This window comes from Podarcis melisellensis, assembly GCF_964234715.1.
Source record: "Podarcis melisellensis genome assembly, chromosome: 2".
Classification (NCBI taxonomy): Eukaryota; Metazoa; Chordata; class Lepidosauria; order Squamata; family Lacertidae; genus Podarcis; species Podarcis melisellensis.
Window position 1 is genome coordinate 64,655,848 of NC_138529.1, and position 26,404 is coordinate 64,682,251.

General features: G+C 41.1%; 1 protein-coding gene across 2 annotated transcripts in view; it reads left to right on the plus strand.

Moving 5' to 3' along the window:
• Nucleotides 1-26,404, plus strand: part of SGCD (sarcoglycan delta) — a 371,263-nt gene that overhangs the window by 327,729 nt on the left and 17,130 nt on the right. For both annotated transcript variants that reach the window (XM_081901134.1, XM_081901133.1), the window contains one exon: nucleotides 2,183-2,255. In XM_081901134.1, the coding sequence (XP_081757260.1) occupies nucleotides 2,183-2,255 (73 nt within the window). The remainder of the gene's footprint in view (nucleotides 1-2,182; nucleotides 2,256-26,404) is intronic.

The following is a 26,404-nucleotide window of genomic DNA, read 5'->3' on the forward strand; positions in this document are numbered from 1 at the left end:
TAGCTTCAGCATGGAGGATTTTCAGAAAATATACACAGGCACATATATTTTTCCCTCCAGGCATTTGGGAATATGCTAGTACAGTGGTGCCTCGCAAGACGAAATTAATTCGTTCCGCAAGTTCTTTCGTCTTGCGAGTTTTTCGTCTTGCGAAGCACGGTTTCCCATAGGAATGCATTGAAAATTAATTAATGCGTTCCTATGGAAACTGCCTTCAGACCAGGTCCGGGGACAGTCTGTCCCCCGACCTCTTCTGAAGGCTGGGGGGGAGGACAAGGGCTTTTCTTCCCACCCCCAGCATTTTAAAAAAAACCCGGGACAGCAGAGGACTTCTCCGATGTCCCGAGGTTTTTTAAAATGCTGGCGGGCGGCAGCGCTGCCGCCCGCCAGCATTTTAAGATCGCCCCGGACAGCCTCCACTGTCCCGGGGTTTTTTAAAATGCTGGCGGGCGGCAGCGAAGCCTTCGCTGCCGCCCGCCAGCATTTTAAGATCGCCCCTGGACAGCGGAGTCTTCCGCTGTCCCGGGGTTTTTTAGAATGCTGGCGGGCGGCAGCGAAGCCTTCGCTGCCGCCCGGCAGCATTTTAAAAAACCCCGGGACATTCTCCGCTGTCCCGGGGCGATTTAAAAGCCCCCGGGAAGGCAGGCAGGGGGGACAAAGACTTTTGCCCCCCGCCAGCCTTCAGAAGAGGTTTAAAAGCCTCCGGATGGCTTTTGAAGGCAGGCGGGGGGGAGCAAAGACTTTTGCCCCCCGCCTGCTTTCAAAAGCCATCCGGGATAGCGGGAAGCGCTTCCCTGCTATCCCGGACTGCTTTTAAAATGCTGGCGGTGGAGAGGAAAGCCTTTCGGCCCCCGCCGGCCTTCCTGGACCTCTTCTGAAGGCCGGAGGGGGGGGAAGGCTTTGCTCCCCACCGCCAGCATTTAAAAGAGGTCCCCGGAGATTTCCCTATGGGCTTTCTTCTTGCGAAGCAAGCCCATAGGGAAATTCGTTTTGCGAAGCGCCTCCAAAAGGGAAAAACCCTTTCGTCTAGCGGGTTTTTCGTCTTGCGAGGCGTTCGTCTTGCGGGGCACCACTGTAATGATGTATGGAAGTGAGAGCTGGACCATAAAGGAGGCTGATCACAGAAGAATCAATGCTTTTGAATTATGGTGCTGGAGGAGATTCTTGAGAGTCCCATGGACTGCAAGAAGATCAGACCGATCCATTCTGAAGGAAATCAGCCCTGAGTGCTCACTTGGAAGGACAGATCGTGAAGCTGAGACTCCAATACTTTGGCCACCTCATGAGAAGAGAAAACTCCCTGGAAAAGACCCTGATGTTGGGAAAGATTGAGGGCACAAGGAGAAGGGGACGGCAGAGGACGAGATGGTTGGACAGTGTTCTTGAAGCTACTAAAATGAGTTTGACCAAACGCGGGAGGCAGTGGAAGACAGGAGTACCTGGCGTGCTCTGGTCCATGGGGTCACGAAGAGTCGGACACGACTAAACAACAACAATGGTTGTTGATTGGTTTGGCCATATTTGTTGATCGGTTGCTTAACTGTTAACTGCCTTGTATGCTGTATTTTACCTTTTTACTGATATATAACTTGCCCTTGGACTTTTTGTGAAAGGCAGGTAATAAATGCAAGCAAGTAATAAATATATCAACTGCAGCAAACAAAGGGAGGAGGCAATACAGCATGCGTTCAGCCATTTTGGGCAGCAATGATGCACCTCCAGAGTAATTCACCACCCTTTTGAAAACTTTTCTAAAAAGAATTGAGAAATAACACCACACACATTGACTGCATTTGGAAAGACAGCTCATTCAAAGGGTTTGTATTCATATAGTACCTCATTTAAGACCTGCTTTAAATATATCTGTTAAAAAAATGCTTTACATTTATGCATTTGTGCAATCCAATCCTAAGAGTCTTTAATAAGCACGTCTGTCTTACTGTGGTGAATGTTACTTTCTCCCAAGTAAACATGTATAGGATTAGAGCCCTTAATGCGCTAAATTATTGTTTCTATAAGTTGAACAAATATATCGCAGGCAGAGGAGAGTCTCAGTATCCTCACTCTGGGTAGTTATAAGGATATAGGATGTATGTTATGGGCTAGAGATAGATTAACTGTAAAATGTGCCACATATGACAGTTTATAACATATACACTTGTGTTCTGTTTTGTTATTTCAGGAGCAGAAGGCGTAGTGTTCCCTAAATCCATAGAAACACCCAATGTCAGGGCAGACCCCTTCAAGGAACTAAGGTAAACTTTGGCATTTAGTTTCAATGTAACTCAAAGGCACCTTGCTTGAATTTTCTATTCTGACTGGTGGCATTTCAGCCCCTGAACAAAGAAAGGAACACCCACACATACCTTGTAGCATAGATGCTGCTGAATGGCAAGAAGGCAGGTGTGCTTAAAGTAGAACTCTGACTGAATGAAAAAAATGGGGAATGCATGTCACTGGAGCTTCATTCTTTGTACTTGCCCGACCTCAGAAAAACTGAGACCTCTTTTTGGCTGTGCTTACTGAAGGTGCTGAGAGCCCATTGTCAGTTACATAGTGACAGCAGGCAGAAGAATGATACCGTGTCACATCATCTTCTGTACAGATCTGTAACCTGGAGAAAGTGTCTTTGTCATTGCTTAGTTGCCAATTCCCTGGTTCATATGTTGTTGCTGGCAGCAGACCTTGTGTTCTGGAGCAGTACGTGCACACAGTTGCCAAGCCATTTCAACATGTGAAACACTTGGGCAATTCCTTCTCCCTTTTTCAAAGAAAGGAAATCCAATAACACAAGAAGCTGCCTTCTGCAGAGTCATTGATCCATCTTAGCTCAGTATTGTCTACACTGACTAGCAGTGGGTCTCCAAGGTTTCAAGCAGGGGTTTCTCCCAGCCCAATTAAGAGGTGCAGGGGATGTTGCATGCCTTCTGCATGCAACATAAATGTTCTACTAATATACTACAGCCCTTCCCCAATCCCATAAGGAATAGGTACTCTGGGTCACCATTGAGCCCCTGGGTCACATTGTCTTTCAGGTATTGATGGGTGAGGGTGATTCATCCAACATGTTAGGAGTGACAATGGTGTTATGCAAGAACTGAGCTAATTTCTCCTTTTGCATAGTCTTTTCGCATCTTGATAGCTTCAAAGTTCTGTAGCTTAATAGTTCTATTAGAATTGTTTGAGCCTCAGGTGTCACGTGTTGCCTTACGCATGGGCTCTAGATCCATTTCTTCTACTTCTTCATCTCTACCTGCACTACAGTCTTGTGTGTCATCTACAATGATAAGTTCCAGGTGATTGCACAGCCATCATTCTCTGCATACATTCTATATATTTTTTTTCCTGACAAATGGCTTTGGATCACTGGCTTCTTTACATGTGTGGGATCACTTTTTCTGAAGACAGACATTGTACTGTTGTTACTAGAATGACATTGCCTCTTGCCTGTCATCTTTGTGTCTTGTCTTCTCCTTGCATGTCTTTGTTTTGTGGTGGCTTGGAGAGTTAGAGTAAAGGTGAGGTGATGTTTCTAATAAACCTTTTTGGATGTTAAGACACATAGGTGTCACATTTGTCATCTTACATTGCCTATCAGCTTGTTTGGCATGAAATGTTGTTATATCGATTGTCCTTGCTTGATTTATGTATTCCTTACTGCCACAAAAAATGTAGTGATGAAAATGTTTCTTGACTATTGAAGGATAAAAGAATTGCAAAAACTTGGGCTAGCATTCTGCACTTCAGCAGAACGCATAGTTTTTCAATACAGATGCTAATGCAAAATGTCTGCAATCAAGTTCTTAAATAATATACATTCCAAAGAAACTCAAGCACTGAGTGCAGAAACAGACCAAAACTATAATGGAGATACCTCACAAATATGCCAAGTTTTACCAACCTCGCCATTTCTGTCCTTCACCTCTATTCCTGCAATATTTGTGGTTGAGACATTTCCCCCAAAAATGTTTTGTTTTAATGCCACAGTGGTAATGGGTCATATTTTTAAAATGCTTTAAATGCATTTGGCCTTCATCCTGATTTCATGTGGGTGGCAAGAACAAAGAAATGGGGGCATGACAGAAAGAAAGCTTTGGGCTTGGATCTTCTGTGGCAACAACCATATTTTCTGTTTGTTATCCTTTCAGACTGTAGTATATACAGTAGCTTAGTATACATAGTAGCTGGCAGGAGAATGTTTGAAGCAGTAAAAGAGAGAAAAATAATGCCATGAATGAGCTGCAGAAAATTATCCTTTATGACTATGATGCTTTAAAAAAAATATATAACCACTACCGAAGAAAACAAAACTCTTGCAAATTCTCTGCATGATATCCGCAAATGAGTATTAATAGCAACTAATTTGTATTGGCAGTGATCACAGTATTTCCAGAAGAGCTTCTCAGTACATCTACAGCTACAATTCTCATTAACATTTATATAGGACATCAACAGCATGCTGCTGTAAGGGGGAAAGTAAAATATGTGGGATGGGGAGAGGAGAAGATAGTTGTAAGTGATTTTAAAGGGACAGGAGAATCATCGAGTCATAGAATATGAACTATGATTGAGAGGATCAGTGCTGTAACTCAGGGGGCAGCAGAGGAGCCTGTTAAAGGCAACTGACATAGCAGCCCTATGCATGTTTACTCATATGTAAATCCCACTGAATTTCAGTGGGCTTACTTTCACATCAGTGTGTGTAGGATTGCAAGTACTAAGGTACTTGCAGTGAATACAGTGGGACTCCTGAATAAATATGCATAGGATTGTTCTGTGGGTGGATGAATGGATGCTTGCCGAACTCTTTGGGGATTTAATGTGTAGCACCTTGTTAAAAGTTGGAATGCAAAAATCAAAATGAAATCTAGGTTAATGAATATGCAAAGGTCACATATTCAGACAGTCATAACCATGCCATCTGCATGGAACCACTCATGACTGTCCATGAAATAGTGTGAAATAGTGGTCCAGTGTTTCTACTTTGCTGTTGTAATGGCCTCTTTTGCAACAATTAGTTGTTGGCACTGTATATATATATCTAGAATTTCCATGCAAGTACAGTACATGTTATTAAGACTGACCTCTAAAAATGTTTAATTCAGCAAGTAAGGAATAAATTTTCTGGGAGTGATTATGAAATAAATAATGCAACTGGAATAATTTATGTTATGCCTCGTATACAATTCTTGCTGACAGTCATAGCAAAACAATGCAACAGGGAGAAGCTATAGAAGAAATATAGGATGTAGGCATTAGAAAATTAGAAGAGGCGAGAGCAAAGAAACACACATAATTAAAACGAAAGAGAAACGATTCAAAGGGAAGAGAAACAAAATATTCAAGGGAAATGATGTGCTATTCTGGAGCATGTTCTTTCCCTCTGGGCACTGTTAAAGGTGGCTGGGAATTGTAACTCTGCGTGGCGTAAACTGCAGTGCCCAGAATTCTTTAAATGGGATTTGAATGGGCATTAAAGGCATGGTGTGTACACAGCTGTACAGCTTACAATGCTGCATACCCTCCAACATTCCTCCGATGAAAATAGGGACATTTCTCACTCCAACCCAGATGACCCTCCTCAACCTCCCTACCCACCCCTTAATCCTATTTTGTTTTGTTCTTTGGTAGAGAAAGAAAAACACACACCAATAAATAAATTTTAGAAAGGGACAAGATTAGATGCGGATGCACAAAGCATTTTTCATATGCTCTGTTTCAGTCACCCTTTCTTCTCGCTCAGGGAAGCCCTGGCCTCTGTCTGCCCCTCGGAGCCAGCATGTCATGTGGGGCTGGGCCTCAGCAGCTGCAGCCTCTCTTCCTCCTTGCCTGCTGTCCAGCAGCCTCTATGAGCTGACCAGAGGAGGAAGCTGGCAGTAGCAGCCATGGAGAGGCAACAGGATGCTCCCTTTCAGCTTCAGCCATCACCATCCCTCTCCCTCTCCCTGGCAGCCATGGCTCTGATGGGGAAAATAGGGACAGTATGGGATCAAATCAAAAGCCAGGACAGCTTTCGTAATTCCGGGACTGTTCCTGGAAAATTGGGACACTTGGAGGGTATGAATATTGTGATAAGCCTATGTTAGGCCGTGCCCTCATCCAGCTTTTTATGTCTCAGTGGGCTGGCTTGTTCAACTGGAAAGTGGTATACACCTATAGCTAGCTGATTTTTAGACTCGGAATCAACCAAATGAGTAAGCCAGGCATAGGCAAACTTGGCCCGCCAGATGACTACAATTCCCATCATCCCTGACCACTGGTCCTGTTAGCTAGGGATGATGGGAGTTGTAGTCCCAAAACAGCTGGAGGTCTGAATTTGCCTATGCCTGGAGTAAGCGATAACTTAAAGAGACACATTGAGCAGCCATGTGTAGTTTGGCTTTTGTTTTCGTATAGTGAAATGTTTTCCTGAAACAGCCTATTCAGAAAAAATCATGTGATCATATCACAGGATAATTGTTTTTCCCCCTGTGTCAGAAGACTGCACATAATTGAGATAAGGACTTGAAGAAGAAATAAATCATGGCAACCAGTTTTCTTTATTCCCCCCCCCCCCAACATTCTCTCCTCAGTTATTCTTCACTTGTATGCAAGATTTGATGAAGAAAAAGTTGGTCCCCTAGTGTTAAGAAAAAGCAAGCAAATGCAAGTATACATAATTAAAAGTACCAAGTGGCAGGTAAAATGTGCTTACACTTTGGTTTTAGCTGAGAAGAATTCTCCTGTACCATGTAGAACACTGAGCTAGCTAAATAGTCGTAGTGAGACCTGCTGTCCCAGGCAGCAATTTAAAGGCCATGTTCAGGTGAAATGGGAAGGCTTGTTTTGCAAAATAATAGTTCTGAATGAAGTAATGCTTCTTTTCATGCTGTGCTATAAAGGGTTTTAAAAAGAAAATTAAGGAAAGAGAGGGAAATAGAACTACAAATAACTGCTCACTATTAAACCCATTGAATACATAATGATTAACTTGACAAAAATAGATACTCTGTATTTAAAAAGTCCCCTTCGTGGATTATCTTAAACAGCATCTTAAAAAGCAGAGACATCACCTTGCCAACAAAGGTCCGTATAGTTAAAGCTATGGTTTTCCCAGTAGTGATGTATGGAAGTGAGAGCTGGACCATAAAGAAGGCTGATCGCTGAAGAATTGATGCTTTTGAATTATGGTGCTGGAGGAGACTCTTGAGAGTCCCATGGACTGCAAGAAGATCAAACCCATCCATTCTTAAGGAAATCAGCCCTGAGTGCTCACTGGAAGGACAGATCGTGAAGCTGAGGCTCCAATACTTTGGCCACCTCATGAGAAGAGAAAACTCCCTGGAAAAGACCCTGATGTTGGGAAAGGTGGAGGGCACAAGGAAAAGGGGACAACAGAGGATGAGATGGTTGGACAGTGTTTTCGAAGCTACCAGCATGAGTTTGATTAAACTGCGGGAGGCAGTGGAAGACAGAAGTGCCTGGCGTGCTCTGGTCCATGGGGTCACGAAGAGTCAGACATGACTAAACGACTAAACAACAACATTTAAAAAGAGAGTAGTGCTGATATAAGAAAAAATGGTTAGAAAATAGGAATAATTTTATTAATACCTGCTCACAAATAATTCTAGCAAGTTTGGTTAGTAACTAGGATTCTAAATTAAAGACACTGATCTGGAATCTTAACACCAGTTACTGAGTTTAATTTTCACTAGATTATACCATCTGAAGGTATTCAGATAACAATGCTGCTATTGAAATCAAATATCAAATAAAGATATGAATCAGAGAAATGTGATAGTTAATATGCTATCATTTAAACAAGTATTGCATTAATCTTAAAAGCACTTCTGTAGGACCTGAAGGTTCTTACTGGGACCACCAAAAATGTTGGCTCCCAAAGAGAAACTCACACCCTCATCGCTCCTTCCCAGTCCATAAACCTTTAGTTTAAGGTTTGGTTTAGCATGTTGTTTTAATAGTAGTTAAGATCTCTCCTCCTCAATCCCAGTCTGTAGCCATGAACATATCTTGACTGCAGATCCTGGTTATGGTGGAGAGAACTCAACGTCAGTCCCAGGTTCAGACAACACACTACGCCAAACCTTCACATAGCTGCCACGCTGCAATGAACTAAAAGGACCACGGAGGAGCAAAGCAGTTGTGATCTCCTCCCTAGCAGCCAACACATTTCTGCTAAGCCATGGTGTAGATTAGGCAAACACTTCATACAGTCTTCACAGAACATCAAATGTACATAGGGACTGTTTGTGTGAAAGTGCTGCCAGACCCAAAAAATACCTAATTCAATTGGAAAGAGAACATGTCATGAAAAGGTTCAGACTCAAAGCCTTCTAAATTAATTTTGAAGTATGGGGAGTTTTGCAGGGGGAGAAGAAGTAGAGAGACAAGCAATATTTCTTTGTGTTCTGAGGTGGTGGAGTCCCAGCAGACCCACACATTTGTGATACAGACTCACAAAATCCAGTGTGGTCCAACTAGTCCTTGGGAGACTCAGTTCAAATGTCAGGTCAACCATAGTGGGTGATTTGGGAAGGACATATTCACCAGATATCTAGGAGACTCATGTCACCACCAGCAAGAGGCGCTGTGTGGAATATCCTGGTGCTAGCAAAATTCCTCATCAGTAGAGTAAACAATAACCACCCAGTTGCAACAATAACTGAGTTGTGTCACTGTTGACCTCTCCCCTCCCCCCAAATGAGAAAGATAGGGGGGAAGGGAATCTGGCGTCCAAAGAAAAATAAGCATCACATAAATAATCTAACAACACCATGAATACAGATGTCACAGGTGGAGGTCAGAGATGATATGCAGCATCTCTAGCAGGTGAAATGCTCGTTATTAGACATATGAGACTCCTTTCTAACACTAGCTCGGTATCACTATGGATTTAGTATTGCTGTGAGATCAGATTCTGTAGCCATTTCTTCTCCAGTGTCAGTTTTATGGCTGCAGAAGCCTGAAGTTTCCCAATTGCACATCAGCCTGGAATTATTCACTTAAGCTGTTTTACAATCATTTTTGCTTCTCTGTTCTTCACGTTGCAAAAAAATATATATTCTCAGAATCTGCTTTAAGATGCATTTACTTTAATACCATACTTTTTGCAGTGTGCCAACTTTCACTATTTATTAGAGTTGATTTTGGGAAGAGGGAGGAGAGACTCCTGATTCACAAGTGGAATTCCGCTCACGCAGCATTGGATAAAACTGTAATGTTTTTGTGACCTTGTTTGTATGTAATCTTACATGGTGCTTGGTAATTACCACTCCCTTTGGCCATACCGGCTGAAGCAGACACACTGCTAACCTGTGCTGGGGGTTTGTTTATCACAAACCACAAGCAATAAGCCAGAAACAAAGCCTCACTTTTGGAAAGAAACCACAAGCACTGGTTCGCATGGGGTACATATGGGGAGGAGTGCAGCCAACACAATGGGGTTTTTTTAATTCCCTTTTTCCTGAAATGCAAGGCAAGGAGTGAGGTATGTGAGATTTGAGCAGTGTGTACTAGAATGCAAGTGATTATCAGAGAGCCAGATTTTATACTATAGCTTACTGTCACGCATGAGCCAAGCCTGTGTGTGTAAAAATTCTATTATTATCTATTATTATCAGCATTAAAGAGGCCAGTGCCCTGATTTATACTCACTGAGGCATGAAGTAGAAGCAGGGTTAAAACCTCGTTCCTTTGGCTTCAGTGAGACTTGAAAATATAGCACAACACACTTGGAATTAAAAACAGAAGCAAAAGAATCCACAGTGAGCCACAATCATATGCAGGACAGCACTTAAATATAATGTATTTCATACGCCAAGCTTTTGAAATATGCAGATATTTATGGTGCTGAAATGATGACAGTTGAGACCTTCAGGCTGCAGCACCCATAGGATTAATTTTATCTCTTAGGGGGTTTTATTCCTATGTTTACCAATATGAAGAACTGAAAATTATTCCCCAGATTTCTAAACAAATCCCAATATTTTGAGACATGTAACTGGCAAAGGTAGGTTAATGCTGAGCAAGCGTTGGAAGCATTCAGCTACTATAGGAAAATGCGATAATGTGGAAGGCAGTTGTTGTCACAATTATCTCTTCTAGGTAGACCTCTAGGGGATTTTCGTATTATACCCACATTAATAATATAAACTATTACTATTATTTATTAAGCTTCTCACTCACTATAAGCTGCACTGCTTATGCAGACTTAAACACACACACATACAAGAAGAAAAAATAAAGGGGGAAGAAATTTTCCCACTTTAAATATAGGGAACAGAAGGAGAAAAATTCAACTTTCTTCAGCAGTTGGGTTGCCTCAGAAGGCAAGGAACAACTTGATAACATAGTCCTTCCCTTCCAGTGACCGCTGTCTTTCTGGGTGATGTGGGAAAGAATTTGCTTCAGCCCTGCTAATTTTGCAGATCCTGCTGCTCATTCAGCTGACAGGGACCCTGAACTTTTGGCCCTGAGTCCTCCCTCTCCTTTCTGCCATGTACAGGAAACATGCTGAAAAGTTCCTCTGCCATGGGACATAAAGCTAAATTTGGGGCTACGTTTTCACACAGGACAAGGAGGAGGGAGCCATTCAACCTCCTAGCAACATCCTACCTTCCTTGTGAAAACAATTACAAAGTAAAGAGACAGGAGGTGTCTGAAGCTGCAATCTCAGTTAATTTGATATTCCTTTTCAGCCGGAACTAGCATCTGGTCATGAAATAAATGCACTACCTGCCTCTACAGCACAACTGTGACAGCTTTATGCTTATCCGACGACTCTATATCTTTTCTATTCTTCTAGCAAAGTGAGATAGGAACCAAGAAGTTAGGAGAGGCAAAATATCTTCCAACACTCTCTGAGTTCGCTTCTATAAAAACTATTTTAAATAGTGCCAAAAAAGTTCCTTTTGTTCCACAGCAGCAGTTTAGCTTCTGATATGCCTGTTCTTTTATCCCACATTAAGAACGTGTTTCAATTGTTTCTTCCCACTGATAGAAGCAGTTTCATTTCTTCCCATATTTCACCAGCTGCCAGAATTCATAGTGGAATTATAGAGCTGCCTTATTTCGAAGAGCAAAAAATAGGACACATTTTGCTGACCTGCTTTTAACTGTGGATCGCTATGACGACTCTACCCATGAAAAAGAGGATGTGTCCTGGAAAAAGAGGACATATGGCAACCATAACTATGACCAGACAGTGCATGGGAGCCTGACATTTTAACCTTTTTGCATCACTGCTAGCATCAGTAGTTATCACTATTCACATCTGCTGCAGTTTTTTTCTGTCTTTGCATCTTCACACAAAAACATACACATACAATGGTACAGAAGATTTTTATTTTTTTGTAAGCTATTCCATCTGTATTCCACTAACCTTGTACATAAAATGGGACCTTAAGGATATTAATAATAGCCATTTCATACTTTATGGCAGACTCATGCTAGTGAAACGGCTTAATACTTAATTATAGTGCTCACCCTTCCCTCAAGTACACATGACATTGTGCAGATGAATTTTTGCAGTGATGGTGGAATTATTTAGTTACTCATCATATAATCAAGTACGTATGTTGTCTGTGCTGTGATCAAGAGGAAGTTGTGATTCTTACACTGGAGACGTGGTATATGTCTAAGCACTGCTCATTAAAGTGGTCAGATATTTGGGGGGCAGGAAAAAAGAATATTTTTAAATGCCCTTCAGCTTCTACAGCTATGTTTCTATGTTTAGTGTGTGTGTGTATATATATATATATATATATATATATATATATATATACACACACATACACACACACACACACACACACACGCGCGCTAAATGATTAAGGTTGGCCATAGCAAATAATGCTGAACAACATTGGCCTGATACAATATTGGAGTGATACTCTAAACCAAACTATGACTTACTGGGACTTTGCAAAGGGGAAGGCTCCCAGAGAGGAGTTTGCATGTGCTTGAACACACACACACACACACACACACACACGTGTTTTTTTACTCTGGTGCTGCACTGGGCCATATGGATAGTGCGTGTATGTGTGTGTTTGTGCACGTGTGTGTGTGTGTGTGTGTGTGTGTGTGTGTGTATATATATATATATATATATATATATATATAAAATTGACCATCACCATTATCATTATATTTATCGCCTGCCTCTTCCCCAGAACTGGGACACAAGATGACTCACAAAAATTGAAACAACAAGGATAAAACACAGAAAGCTAAAAGCATATAAAAGGTAATAATTAAAAAGCAATTAAACTATAATAGAATTAAATCTATATAAAAACAAATCTATAAAATTTAATAAACAAGTCCAGTATATATAAAAAAGCACCAAAGTAAAAACCCTTTCCTTAAAAACAGTTCTAAAATCTTGCCAGAATAAAACTGTTTTCACCTGCTGGCGGAAGGACAAGGAGGGAGGGAGCCAGTCTAGCCTCTCTTGGAAGGGAGTTCCAGAATCTGGAGCATCCACTGAGAAGGCCCTCTACCACATCCCAACCTGTAAGGGCAAAGGGACAGAGGGAAGAGCCTCCCTCGAAGACCATAGAACCCAGGCTGGTTCATAAGGGAGAAGATGGGTCGTTCCGATAGCCTATATGGCCTAAGCCATATAGGGCTTTATGAGTTATAACCATAACTGTCCTCTCTTAGCAAGGTGGCTGCAGGTTACTTTCTGGAAGCCCACATGTTTGCATGGTTCTGGTAAGCTATGGTTTCACTTGAGATTCTTAAAGGGTTTTAGGATGGTTTCTGCAAGATTCTTACAGGTTTCTCTTGGAGTATTTTAGGGTGGTTTATGTAAGATTGCCTCTTAAAGGGTCATTCAGATATGATTTAGGAATTGGGCAATTGCTATGCAAAGGTGTTTTTAGGGAAAACAAGTTAGCAGAATCCACCAGGAACTTCACTGAAATCACAGCAAATTGAGCAAACACCTTCATTATTATTATTTTTACTTATTTCAGTGTGAGCTATATATGTAACTCCCCACTCCCATCCTACTTACCAGGAACACACTTCTTCAAACGTACTTTGAACTAGGGCTAACCCAGGTAGACCCTAGCAACCTAATGTTTTGCGAGGGTTGAGCCCTGGAATGTGAAGTTAATAATGAAGCTGAAACTGACTTTGAAGTACATCCACAAAAAATACTACTGCATCTTCTGTGTTGAAAATCAGTTATTCGACATCTGTCCAGAAAGAAGAGTAGCAAACCAATGCTATTTCTTTAGGGACAACTTACATGACATTGCTCCTTCCTCTTTTGCAGTGAAATATTTCTGGAGAAGCATTCGTGTGAGGCTAGCTGAAAAGCAATGTGCTATAAATCAGTACTGGTACCACAATGCAATATGGCATTTTTAATAAACTATGAGATTCCCCATCACAAGTGTTATCATAAGCACAGTTATGTGTGAAATACAGAAGCCCGCACAGAGACAGCTGCACTTGGAATATAAAACTGCAAGGGGAATTATGGCCATTGCCTAGTCCAGTGTACACGATTGCAGCCCATGTTCATGTTATTTATTTGTTTTGTCAGCTGTGCATGATTTGGAGTCATGGGCAGGATTGTTATGAAACTGGACTTTAGATAACCCCCTTAGGGAATATGACAAGACCATTTCTTCCCTTTCACTTTATTCCTGGCTACCAAGGTGAATGCCCATTTCAGTAGATGAAATCTGATGTTTGGGCTCCTTTCAAGATTTGGTTTGATGTGTTAAGCTTTCTCCTCACTAACCACAAATTGTAGCCAAGGACAAACCTCAGCTTAGCTTAGTGTGTCACAGCAGTAAAAAAAAGACAATGTGGAGTAAAGCTGGCCTGACAAACCATAGTTTGGTTTATACAACATACAAATAATGTGATTCTTTAATATGAACTAGTTAAAAAGTTTAATTCAGCCGTTGTCGTTTAGTCATTTAGTCATGTCCGACTCTTCGTGACCCCATGGACCAGAGCATGCCAGGCACTCCTGTCTTCCACTGCCTCCCGCAGTTTTGTTAAACTCATGTTGGTAGCTTCGAGAACACAGCCATCTCGTCCTCTGCTGCCCCCTTCTCCTTGTGCCTTCAATCTTTCACAGCATCAGGGTCTTTTCCAGGGAGTCTTCTCTTCTCATGAAGTGGCCTCAGCTTCAGAATCTGTCCTTCCAGTGAGCAAACAGGGCTGATTTCCTTAAGAATGGATAGGTTTGATCTTCTTGCAGTCCATGGGACTCTCAAGAGTCTCCTCCAGCACCACAATTCAAAAGCGTCAATTCTTCGGCGATTAGCCTTCTTTATGGTCCAGCTCTCACTTCCATACATCACTATTGGGAAAACCACAGCTTTAACTATACGGACCTTTGTCGGCAAGGTGATGTCTCAGCTTTTTATATCTATGAAAATGTGGTTATTTTTGGTCAGTTGTGCTAGCCTACATCTATATATTCTGTCTAGATTTTTATAAGTAGTTTTCAGTAGCTGGGAAATTTTCAAACACTGAAAGAGTTTGACAAAATACTTTAAAGGTACCAGTAAGAACAATTTCATGACAAATATTATGCAAGTATGACCCAAATGATCATGAAGGATTCTGATTTCTGATTGGGCAGTATGAATTTAGATAAAATCAGATGAGCACTTCTCCTTGATATCACTTCTCTGGGCTTTTTGGTGGTGGTAAAGCTGCTTTTGAAACCTGTTGCTCCATTCCTTGTGAGATCTTCAGTTCATGCTGGTTTTCTTGGTCAAGGAGGGCACCATAAATAAAGGATATATCCATTAATGGGGACAGGCTGAGATGTTAAGTATTTTTATTTATTTACTTGATTTGGGGGGGCAGCTGCCCCTTGGCCACCGCCCCCCCCCCGGCTACACCCATGCTGGCATCATTAAATTCCCATTAGAGGTTGAAGGAGGTAGAGGAGGGGAGCACTGAAAGAAAAGGCAGGTTGCACAGCAGCAGTGGCCATTGCATAGGAGTGAGAAGTAAGGAACACTGAGGAGTAAAGTGGTGGTTTAAAACAGTGGCAGAAGTTTGAGTAAAACAAGGATGGAGGGAGTGGAAAGGAAAATGTCAGTTTTACAAAAACAGCAAAAAAGTGGTGATTTTAAATAATGACAGAGGTTTGTGTAGAGTGAGCAAGGAGTGACAGCTTAAAACAATGTGCGCAACAAGACGGGAGTTGGAAAAGGCTCTGTTTTGTTAGCCTTTTGATGTTGCTGATATTTCTCCTTGTTAAAACTTGTTTGTTTGTTCATTTTTTAAAACAACCCCTCTGTGTGCCTCTATCCCTGCTTTACTCAAACATCTGCCATTGTTTAAATCCACAATTTTCATATCACTGTCCCTAAACCCACTCTTTACTCAGACAAGAAGCAAGATGGCAACAGCACTGAAAGGAAAAATAGGGCTGTTTTAAACTTCTCCCTCTTGCAATCCTCAGTTGCCTTGTGTGAGAGATAAGGGATGTGGAGGCCTTAAATATTCCACAGTATGTTACACTTGTCATGTACTTCACTCCTGGTACCATGCGTTGTCCTCAACTTAAGGTTCCAGATTCTGTAACTGACAAGCTTGCTCTTAATATCTATTCATCTTAAAGATACAGTGGACGCTCGGGTTGTGAACGTGATCCATGTCGGAGGCACGTTCGCAACCCACAGCGCCGCATCAGCGCACGTGCAGGTTGCAATTTGGCGCTTATGCGCGAAGCACAATTTAGTGCTTCTGCACAAGTGCCGAAACCCGAAAGTAATCCATTCCAGTACTTCTGGGTTCAGCGCAGTGTGCAACCTGAAAACATGCAACCTGAAGCATCTGTAACCCGAGGTATGACTGTACAGTAACATATATCATTGCAGGATGTGTGTGCAAAGTGGGCTGCATAACAAGAGAGAGGATAAGGCATGGAAATCATGCTGATCTGCATGTAAAGGAAAATTGATAAATGGAGAAAGTAGTGAAGGTGAAAATGGGGGTGCAAAGGGGGTTGCAAAAATGGATGCAGTAGGAGGCATGGGAATGAGGTTGAAGATAGAAGCAGGGGTATGAAAGGGTCTGTATAATAGGACAGGCTGGTAGCTTCATAAGGTGAAAAGGATGCTTCGTAGTTGCAAAGTGTTGGAGGAGGAAGACACGGAATGTTGTGTGCAGGGTGGGGTTCCACAAAAGGACAGCGGGAGGCATGGACAGGGGTGATGGTGAAAACAGGGATGCAAAGTCAAGCTGCAGAACAGAAATAGCTTCAAGAATAGTGTTGGGATGGTGAAAAGTGTGTTCCGTAGTTTCATGGGGTGAGAAGGGAAGCTCTAGGGTGTTAATGTGGTGGAAATGGCAGTAAGAGGGGTTAGCAAGCAGAGCAAACAGGGGCACACGTAAATCATTGAAAGGCTCTTGGGAAATGTCAACTGCATTTAGGTATGCTGAGATCTGGCAAAAGGGGGATGTTATTTACTCTGATATAAAGCTACTGATATTGCGCCTTGAACTTTAGAAAGGGGGTCAAATAATTGAGGGTTGCATAGTGGGGCTCTGCTATCTAATTTAAGTTAAGCTCTCAACAGGGCTGTCAGTCCACTGTTGTTATGACAACAAACACCCTGTTCCAGACATTCCATCTGTTGGCTGCAGCCGGAAATCAATAGTTATTTTCATAACAATGTGAGCGCTAGAAGAAATAGGTATTATACTGAAGTATAATGGTATTTTTAACATTTCAAAATGCAATATTTTATAGACTTATGTTGAGAGATCATAAATAATATTCTTGTGTTTGCGAAGCCTTTACCCTCTGTTAAATTATACATAGTGTGAATTATAGCTGTTTTCCTCTAAGATCAAACAGAAGTAGCTACGTTTCCCCCCTGATGGCTTAAAGTGATCTTATCTTTTAATGACAGGTTGCTGCTACTGAGCTGCTCTTCACGTGTATAATTCTGGGCAGATTTAACCCAAAGGACATTGTGGCTGACTGAGCTTCTTTTATTTTTTTTATTATATTCCTTGGCACACATAGTATATCACAGCCGTCCATGATTTTGTCAAAGCGATCTAATTGTAGTCTTTTACCTTAGACCACAGAGACCAAACAATTAATGAGGGCTGATTTCTAAAGATATTTAAAATTAACGTCCACGAAGATAAGGCATAGTGTTCTACCTTCACTTTACCTGTTCTGGGTCAGTAGTGAGGGGGTCACCAGTAGCCTTTGATAAGGCACATTTAATGTGAAACTATCATTTTTGGTGTTTTTGTATGTGTGTGTATTCTTTTTTGTAACATGCACAAAAGCAAATTCCTTGAGGCTTTAATTTCCAAGGTGTCTAGGATATGGTTAGGAACCACACACCATTTTTTTCCCCTACCACTGCTAGACTTCAAAGCTAAAGTAAAGCAGAAAACACACCTCTGAAATGCCCAAATATAATGACTTTGTCCCATTTCCAGAGATGCAAGCAAACAAACAAAACACATTCTCACACGCAAACAAAACCCCCGAATATGAACTTTGGCTAAATATCATACTGAAGTTCTGCTTTTTTTCTAGCTCACTAGAAAAATGGAAGTTCTGTTTGTTATTCACTGAATTGTGCCTTTAGGTATCAATTAAATTGGACCTCTGCTGTCAACAATGGACAACACATCTATAAAATGTAGTCACTTATAGCCTAAATCCAAATACACAGTCCTCTTTTATTTTGTTGGGTCTCCTTGGCTTTTGTTGAACAAACAGTGGGATGAACTGGTTGAAAAAGTCAAAAAGTTGAAACTGAATGAGCTGAACAACTGAAATGAAACAAATAATGTAAACATTGTTAAATGTTTGTCTTAAATATTTATATCCCGCCCTTCCTCCTGGAATACCAGGTTGGGGAACAATAAAAACATTATAAAACCCTGAATGACTTGGAGCCATCCATTTATAGAGAGAACTGCTAAAAATATCATCAACATCAGATTTAAAATAATCAGAAACTGAAATATAGTGAAGAGTTCAAGCAGAACAGTTAAAAACAACCAAAGGCTTGAGAAAATAACCAAGTTCCATAATCAGATCGCCACTATGGAAAAGGCCCTCTCTTACGTCACGTATTATACCTGACAATGGAAGGCCTTGTTTAGGTAGAAGGCAGGCCCTGTCTGAAGAAGGCAGTTCTTCAGGCATTTAAGATTCACGTCTTTAAGGCTCAAGTTAGCAATACCTTAAGCTCAGAATGAAATGAAAGCATTCTGGCAGCCAGTGCAAGAACCAGTGAAATATTGCTCCCCGCTCTCCCCTCCACCCGACACACTGTTCTGGGGGTTCTTCACTGTTGAAATGCAAATTTGTTTCCTTAAAACCACATGCTAATTAAATCCTGCACAACCTGATGAATAAAAACATTCCTACTGTATATTGCTCTGTGTGCCCTAACTGCAAGCATCAGACAAGAGGAAAGCCACTGTTGTAATTAAAAAAAAAATTACCTCAGAAAGTTTCTGATAACTTGATATTATTTGTCCCAATGCTGTTCAAAACCAGTCTCAATGGCTCTGACATCTATGATTAGATGCTCAATTAAGTTTCTAGATTGCCCAAGGAAAGAGTTACACACCAGAATAACACGAAGAAGGCAATTTAACAAGGTGGCATTCTTCCCTATTCTGTGCAGCAAATGGTGATATCTACCCAAGTTTAGTCAGTGTTGTTGTTTCTTCTGCATTCTCTATGGTGCTAGTAGTTAAGCAAGTAAGTTTTGACTTTGTAATGGAGTCTGTGCCATATCTTTTCTACTGTCTGGAGATGAGTAGACAGTGTGTTGGGGTGGCAACAGAAATCTGAGCTCTCAAAAGCTTAGGCACTGCTGCTTATCTTGTCAAGAAGGCATTAAATAAGTAACCTCCATTCTGAGAAAACTCCACCACTAACAACCTCACTAGAATGCACTGGGTATGTGTTGGAAAGGGTACTTTCAGGCCAGAACAACTAAACCTATACTATACAGGTCCTTAAATTATAGTTTGATGAGCATACAGAAATGTTTTCCAAAAGCTTAAACACAAGTAAAACATTTATCTATTTCATGGCAGTTGTTTGTGTCTTACCTTCAGAAGAAAAACGCTTCCAAGGCTATGTACATGAAACACTAAACTACAGTAAAATAAAAAATAAAAACACAGCATACAGGATCAACATATAAAAAGCCACCAAGTTCTTTCCCACAGGGCAATTGGTGATAAAATGGCTGGGGCTACTTGAAGCCAAATGGGACGCGGGTGGCGCTGTGGGTTAAACCACAGAGCATAGGACTTGCCAGTCAAAAGGTCAGCGGTTCGAATCCCCGCGACGGGGTGAGCTCCCGTTGCTCGGTCCCTACTCCTGCCAACCTAGCAGTTCGAAAGCACATCAAAGTGCAAGTAGATAAATACCTTCCGGTGGGAAGGTAAATGCCGTTTCCGTGCACTGCTCTGGTTCGCCAGAAACGGCTTAGTCATGCTGGCCACATGACCCGGAAGTTGTACGCCGGCTCCCTCGGCCAATAAAGCAAGATGAGTGCCGCAACCTGAGTCGGTCATGACTGGACCTAATGGTCAGGGGTCCCTTTACCTTTACTTGAAGCCAACCCGAATCAGACTCTGAGATAGTCTTTGTCTGCCTCCCTCTCTCCCTGCTGAAAAGAATCCTTCCCATAGGATAGTTATTGGTACTCGCCCTGGTGCCTGAGAGAGTTAAGTCCCATTAGTACAGGCTCTGAGATAGTTTTCTTTACCTGCTTCTCTTCTTATACCAAAACCATGTTTAAGGAAATGAGAGCAATTCCCCACTGTTTGCTTATGGAAATAATTGTTTTGTTATGCATAAAAAAGGCAAACACACACGCACACACACACAAAACCTTGCCTTGTTTGGGTCTGAAAAAGCAGCAGTTAACAGCTGGACTTTGGTCATCTCAGATTTAGAAGTGGCAGCCACTGCTTTTCCCATCAGCCGAAGTAGCTGTTAGAAATGCATGTATAAATATGTACGTGAAGGCTCATTGGCAAGTGAAACAATGCAGTCATTTTAATTTCATCTACACGAGGACAATGTGTCCTTGGCCAGAATGAGGCAAGCAACTATTAAAGGAACGTATTTCATACAGTGTCACATGACTAGAGGGTGATGTAGGAAATGTGGAGGCAGAAATTTGATTACCACAGTAATAAGCTGAAAGCAATTGTCTGGGTCCAAGAAAGTCTTAACAAAACTCATACTGATGTAGGACTAGGTCCTCTGAGGACATGGGGTGAATAATCTTTTTCTTGGGAAGCTGGCACAAACTGATGCATAAACTGCAGATTGAGAAAGTGTTTGAATAAATGGAAGTTTTATTAGCGACTTCTTTGTTGAAGTGGGTAACAGTTGTCAAAGGTGGATAGTCAACTTGTGGAACTCAAATTCAAGTTGAGTTTGCAGTTGTGATGCAGTATTTGTAAGGCACAAAAGATAGAGGACGAGGCAGCTTCTCCCTGTTGCATTAGGAAAGGCCAGTGCTGTGTGTGGATGGTTTTGTAATATGATGTGAAAAGGAATGTGAGATTGCAAACCATTATTGCTTAGGAAGCTGGGAGATTCTACAGTTCACCTTCTTCTATCCATGAGTAAAGCGTGCTTGCTCTTTGAGGCAAAACAGATAGCCAGAAGCCTCACAGGATCTCTCTGTTGCTGGACTGTATTCTTTCAGCTGGCAGATTGGAAGAGATTTACCCTTTGAATCCCCGACAATAATAATAAGCCAAGGAAGGACACAATCTGTAAACTTCAGGCAGGCAGCTCTATTCTGATAATTCATAGAAGCAGAACAGTCCACCTAAGTTCTTCCTCATTCACCTTGCCAAAAAAGCAATGTTTTCTTGTATTCCTCCTTTCATTTGTGAAAAATATCAAGCATTAGACCTTGTTGTAAAATGTGTTGCACTCAGGTAGAAGCTTACAAATACTATTCAGAGGGGGGGCATAATTTGACCAACATAATATATCACCTGTGAACTCCTTAAAAGAGTCATTTTTCCTCCTTTTGTTACATAATAAGCTTTCTTCTGAAAGGGTCCCTCTGTTTCACCCAAAGAAATAAAAAAGGTGACTCTTTACTTCTAATGAAAATTGTGGGAGCCACATTTCACCAGGCCATAAAAGGGGCTCTAGGGATTGAGTTAAGAAAGTAAACAAAACAAAAATGTCCAAACTACTCAGGCACAGTATCAAATGAGGTCATAAAGAAAGAAGAGGGAAATGGCCTCCCAGCAGGTTTCAGTACAGCAGAAAAGCTCAGGCAATGAAGGGATACTGCAGCTAAAGTGAAATGTTCCCTTCCAGTGAACTTAATGAAAATCTGCTTACATTTGATATAACAAGGGCTAAAAGCAAGAGGCGGCATTTTATGCCTATAATGCTGAAATTTGCCTGTGGTGGAGGAGGATAAACTACAGCACATCCTATTTGACTCTTTAGATATTAGCATTTTAAGAGACAAGATGTAAAGTGACATATAATGCCAAGTTATCATTTTTTATTAAGGATTTGGTGTCTTACCTTTAATGAAAGAGTTATAATAATTAATGGTGGGATGTTAAAATTGCTCATTTCGATATATAAAATGCAGTATCTCCTTGTAGGATGTCAGAGGTTAAAGATTATTACTGCTTTATAAGGCTCTCAATTCCCTATATTATGCCCCTCAGCATATTGTGGGAAAGTGTGTTTTTGGATAAGCCTGTAATATACTCAGGTTGTCTGTTAAAGTAATCAGGCTTCTTGTAAAACGGGTATGGGCCAAATCATTTGGCCGTACGGGGACACTACGCTTCTGCTGGCAAGAAGGGTTGTGTCCCATGTATGCATATTTGTCTGTTTGGAGAGTGTCTGCGAAATTAAGAGAAGTATTTTCCTTTAGCTACTTTATCACCAGCTAAGGAAAGGTAACCATATGGCTTAATGGAGAAAAATCACTAAGATTTGCTACATTTTTAAAAAAAACCACCTATAAGTCTTTAGAACTGTTTTTAATGTTGCATTTTAAATTGTTGTAACCTGCCCTGGGACCTTAGATGACAAGTGGGTCATCTTTTTAATATTATGTTGGAAGCCACCCAGAGTGGCTGGGGAAACCCAGCCAGATGGGCGGGGTATAAATAATATATTATTATTATTATTATTATTATTATTATTATTATTATTATTATTAAATTAAAATGGTAGTAGCCGCAGCAGCAACAACAATTTCTATGCTGACCTCTTAAGTTTAGATTATAAGGATTCAATAAGGAACAACAACAATGATAAATATTTATAGAAAACCTTGGAATGTTCAAAGTGCCTTGCATGGATATATCATAGCAAACTTTACAACAATTTTCACAGAATCATAGAATTGTAGAGTTGGAAGGTACCCCAAGGGTCATCTCGTTCAACCCGCTGCAATGCAGGAATCTCAGGAATTTTAATTTTGCAAAGTGGATTAGTATTAATATAGCCATATTTATATATCCATATTTACAAATGGGATACTGAGGCAACTCACTGCTGAAGCCTCAACACCCAATATATAGAATGTTTTGGCAAATCCTTATAATTTTTATAAATGGATTCCAAATATCATCGTATTTATCCATATACGATCTGCATCTAAAAGCAATCTGTTCCTATGTTGCAAGAGTTGCCGTATCTTCCATCCATTGATCAAAGGGGGCCAGAGTAATATTTTTGATAATTGTATATTCATTGGAATAACAGCATTATTTATACACCTATATATTGTGTTGTACTATAGTTTCAAGCACTCTTTTCTTTTCTTTTGTTTCATTTACTTTATTTGTACACTGAAATTTTTCACAGAGAGAGAGAGAGAGAGAGATGGATGGATGGAATGTTTTGGTCCTTTTTAAAAAACAAACCATTTTTTTCATAATTTTGTTTATGTCTGCATAGAGTAACAAAGAGTAAAAGGCATATCCACCACAAACTAGTCTTAAAGGTTCATTTCATCCACTATTGGTTGCTGAACAGCAGGTGTCAGCTGTTTTCAGGCATCCACTACCCACCTGGTTTGGACTGATACCAACAGTGACCGAGAGAGATGAAAGGCTTCGGTGTTGCTGAGGCATCCATCCCATAAACCATATTTCATCCCATATCTAATCCCTTCACCCATTATATGTGCACTCCATATGTGGAGCAGATGACTCGAGGGAACAGAACTAGCATGCGGGCCTTTTCATCTCCAGCCCACAACTTGAATTTAGACCAGGTGGGCAGTAACTAAAACTCCAGATGCCACAGATTTCAAAATGGTTTCATTCCAGATCCTTTTGGGCAGATATCCATGTTTTTAATCACCTTTCCAATTAATGAGGATACTTTTAAAAACTTGCATGCTAAAGGATAACAAGGATGAAACGGAATGCTATTAAACCCCCCTGAGATGGTCCTTTATTATTATTTTTCTCAACAGCTGTGAAGCTTCCACATCCAGTGCTCTTCACTTGTCCATGGTGTATGTCAAGGACTTTAGCTATTAATGATGTGCCTCTTGAACAAGTTCTTCTGTTAAAATGTAGTTTGAAATCTCCTGAGATGTTAATATGAAATCCATTTTACAACCATTCAAGTAAGCCCAAGTAGAATTTATTGCCTGGCCCAGCTGGAGGGAATTTCTGTGGCCAAAGTTTATGCCACTAATGGGAGTTTGATTTTAAGGTCTTCACAGGGCCATTCTTTTAAAGCTGTTTCCTTCTCGTCTTGATAGGAAGTAGCTGTCACAAATTAAGAACTGAGTCAGTGTTTTACTCCATCCTTTCTTTCTGTGCTCCTTATTTTCCAGACACAGACACAGGTACTACAATAGTCAGTCTTTGGTTTCTTGTATCAAAAATGCCACAAACACACACAAAATCGCATGTATTGGAAATAATGAAGTGATTCGGTGCTTAACAAAGCATTTTTTCCTGGTTTGATCCAAGAACAAAAAAAGTAGGGATACTTCTATACCACCCTGCCTAGAAGCAAACTACAGTGGTACCTCAGGTTAAGAACTTAATTCTTAACCTGTTCTTAACCTGAAACTGTTCTTAACCTGAAGCACCACTTTAGCTAATGGGGCCTCCTGCTGCCGCCACACGATTTCTGTTCTCATCCTGAAGCAAAGTTCTTAACCCAAGGTACTATTTCTGGGTTAGCGGAGTCTGTAACCTGAAGCATCTGTAACCTGAGGTACCACTGTATAATTTGCTGTTTTGTTCAAACCAACAAACAGTGAGTTGCCTCACACCAGGATAAGACTCTAGAACGCATCGTATGTGAAGAGAAGTGGAAGCATGCTAGCCTATATCCCCGTCCCCTTATTTATGTAATGCCTCACTGTGGTTCATAGTATGTCTGATCTACTCCATTGTCAAACTGAGCCGATAGCTCAGTTGGTAGAGCATGAGACTCTTAATCTCAGGGTTGTGGGTTCGAGCTGCACATCGGGCAAAAGATTCCTGCATTGCAAACTGTTGTACTAGATGACCCTTATGGTCCCTTCCAACTCTAATTCTATGATACTAACTCTTTACTGAGTACACTATTTGCATATCATGCTTCTCAGTTGTTGGTTCTCCAAGGACGCACTTTTGTAATGCTTCATTTGTAATGTTTCAGAACAACCAGAGATGTACCAGTGTGGTGTAGTGGTTAAGAGCAGTGGATTCATAATCTGGTGAAGCAGGTTTGCGTCTCCACTCCTCCACATGCAGCTGCTGGGTGACCTTGGGCTAGTCACACTTCTCTGAAGTCTCTCAGCCCCACTCACCTCACAGAGTGTTTGTTCTGGGGGAGGAAGGGAAAAGGAGACTGTTAGCCGCTTTGAGACTCCTTAGAGTAGTGATAAAGTGGGATATCAAATCCAAACTCTTCTTCTTTTTCTACCAGCTTGTATGTGTTTAGAGAGAGCAAAAAAAGAATATTTACTTATTGAATATTTTTCCATATGCAAAAACTCTTAGAAGATTTATAAAATTAAAAATAATAAACAATTGAAGTACTGCCAACAGTGTACAGGTTTCCATCATGGAATGCTAACTGAGTCTTTACAGCATTGATGGGTCTGCCATTCAAACCCCTAGCTATCTGTCCAATCAAGATTCTAACCTTAAGGCAATGTTTTAGTAACAACTGCCTCAATATTCCAAGTCTCAAAATTGGTGGCATTGTCTATGGCTATTTTTTCTGTGCTAAAGGTGAACTTCCTTTTCCATCAGTCACAGGCAATGTTGCTTTCCTCCTTTGCTCCAGATCTGTCCCATTCAAAGGAAATGAGCTGGCACATTCTTGATGTGTGCAGAGCCTTGAGGTTTAACTTGGACAGGATGACAGTATTTATGAAGGTGAAGTCTTCTGATGGACCACCCTTGGGAAAGAAGGTGGCAAAGCCTACTATTCCCAAATAGCTTCAAGAGACAATAGGTCTGCAAGACTTTGTGAAAATCCCTTTCTGGTGGGATCACAGCCTATGGCAGATGTCAGCCTCAGTGGTCTTTCAGAGCAACTTGAGAACCACTGACATTTGTAAAATGGTCATGTGGACTTCACTGCACAAGACCTCCATTAAACATTACAGTAGTACCTCGGGTTAAGTACTTAATTTGTTCTGGAGGTCTGTTCTTAACCTGAAACTGTTCTTAACATGAAGCACCACTTTACCTAATGGGGCCTCCTGCTGCCGCCATGCCGCTGCTGCACGATTTCTGTTCTCATCCTGAAGGAAAGTTATTAACCCGAGGTACTATTTCTGGGTTAACAGAGTCTGTAACCTGAAGTGTATGTAACCTGAAACATATGTAACCCGAGGTACCACTGTACAAGGTCAATGTATTTTCATCTGCAAACATTGCCTTCAGTAGGAAGGTTTAGCAGAAAGTCCTGGAGATGTGAGGTGCTGATATACTGCTCTAGGGCATCCTGAGGTGAAGGGAAACACTAGAAAAAACTGAAATTTTCTTAACATGAATTTCTGTTTTCCTAAATCTCCTGGAGGGTATTCTACCTGTACTGCTTTAACCACCATGGAGTTAGAGGCTGTATATGTAGGAAGGTAGTCAGGGCTTCCTTGGGAGTTTTTCTAACTCCTAACCTACTGTTCTCTTGTTTCTCCTTTTGTCCACACTTGTCAACATTCACAGGTGGCCATTTAGCCAAGCCCTTCAGGTTTACATTGGCATTTTGCATTAACTTGTTGGCAGCTTGGGAGTTGCCAATGTAATGTGAGAGGGGGGGGGCTCAGATTTCCTTGGAGCAGCTAATTTCCTTCAGCACTTTGATACAGCTCCATTCTGTAGTGCAGCAACCAAGCCAATGCAGCACACACGTTGTACAGAATTACCTGCAGAGGAGAACGTGATTGTC